This window comes from Phaethon lepturus, unplaced genomic scaffold (assembly GCF_000687285.1).
Source record: "Phaethon lepturus isolate BGI_N335 unplaced genomic scaffold, ASM68728v1 scaffold41721, whole genome shotgun sequence".
NCBI classification, from domain to species: domain Eukaryota; kingdom Metazoa; phylum Chordata; class Aves; order Phaethontiformes; family Phaethontidae; genus Phaethon; species Phaethon lepturus.
Genome location: NW_010516274.1, coordinates 8824 through 10006, shown reverse-complemented (window position 1 = coordinate 10006; position 1183 = coordinate 8824). Strand labels below are relative to the sequence as shown.

General features: G+C 56.4%; 1 protein-coding gene across 1 annotated transcript in view; it reads right to left on the bottom strand.

The window, feature by feature from the left end:
- Positions 1–278: 278 nt before the first annotated feature.
- CUTA (cutA divalent cation tolerance homolog (E. coli)) overlaps positions 279–1183 on the bottom strand; it is a 6140-nt gene continuing 5235 nt past the window's right edge. Inside the window, exons 4-5 of the mRNA XM_010296010.1 lie at positions 959–1008; positions 279–381 (exon numbers count right to left, since the gene is read on the bottom strand). Coding sequence (XP_010294312.1) covers positions 279–381; positions 959–1008 — 153 coding nt within the window. The remainder of the gene's footprint in view (positions 382–958; positions 1009–1183) is intronic.

The window sequence follows — 1183 nt, the reverse complement described above, 5'->3', positions numbered from 1 at the left end:
TCTGCAATGCTGCAATGGCCCTTGGTGCACGTAGCCCTTCCCCGCCTTGGCCTCCGCCATCTCTGGGTTGCTCGGTGCTCCCTGGAGCACAGGGTCAGCTGAGGAGGGGATGTTTGGAATGCAAACAAAATTCCCAATCCCAAGCTTCCGTTACAGCAAACCGGTGGAGATACAAGCTGCCTTCCCGTGTGTGCATAACTGCTGCCCGCCTCAGGAGACCAGCATGGCTCAGCGTGTCTCACCCGGTCGCCCCAAAAGCGACGTGCTTTCTGCACTTCTCAGTCCCGTGGGACGCTTTCCTCTATCCATTTGAGGTAGAGAGGGTTTCCTTGGTCAATAGGCAGGCTGATGATTTCAGGAATTTCAAAGGGATGGATGGATCTAAAGTGGAAACAGGCGCAGAGGAACAGTGTGACCGACAGCCCCGCCGCAGAACAGCCCCGCTCCTGCTCGCAGGCGCAGGAAGCGAGGTCTCCGCTCCCAGCCGCGCACACCAGCCCTGCCCCACGCTCTCCACGGACTTCAAAGCACCCACATCTTCTTTCTGCCATGTGAGAATTTTGCTTTGAGTTTGGGGTTTACCGCAGCCAGCAGCCGACTGCCAGGGGCCCTGGCCCAAAGCTGGCTGTGCTCACCAGTCGGTGCTTGGGAAACGCAGGAAATCCTGCCAGGAGGTAGCCAGGGAATAACTTGTGTTAGGAGAAGGAGAATCCCTCCTTGTACCTGGTACAGAGGGGCGGGTTGAAGCCCAACAGTTGACACTCCTGCCAAGCTTTTTTTTTTTTTTTTACCCCTGATGCAATGTCTGGAGTTTTCTGGCTTACAAGGTACATCAGGAGCACTTAGACCCGCGCGGGGTGGGAAGTGTCCCAAGGAACCTGACTCCCAAAGCCTGAGCGGGAGATGGCAGCATACCTTGGGTAGGAAACCCAGTGCTCCTGCAGAGCCAGAGCCTCACCTGACGTAGTTGGACAATTCGCCTATTTTGGATGTCCTTGTTTTCACTAGCTGTGGAGGGTAAAAAACAAAACAAAACAAAAACCAAGGGAGAAGTAAAGGGGATGGAGGAATCCCACATGCACAGTTCCCTGCACCCATCCTGCACGGCTGGCGCCCAGCAGTGCGACAGGAGCCCCTCCTGGGCTCTGCCTCAGGGCATGTCCCCTGTGGTGGCTGGGCAAGG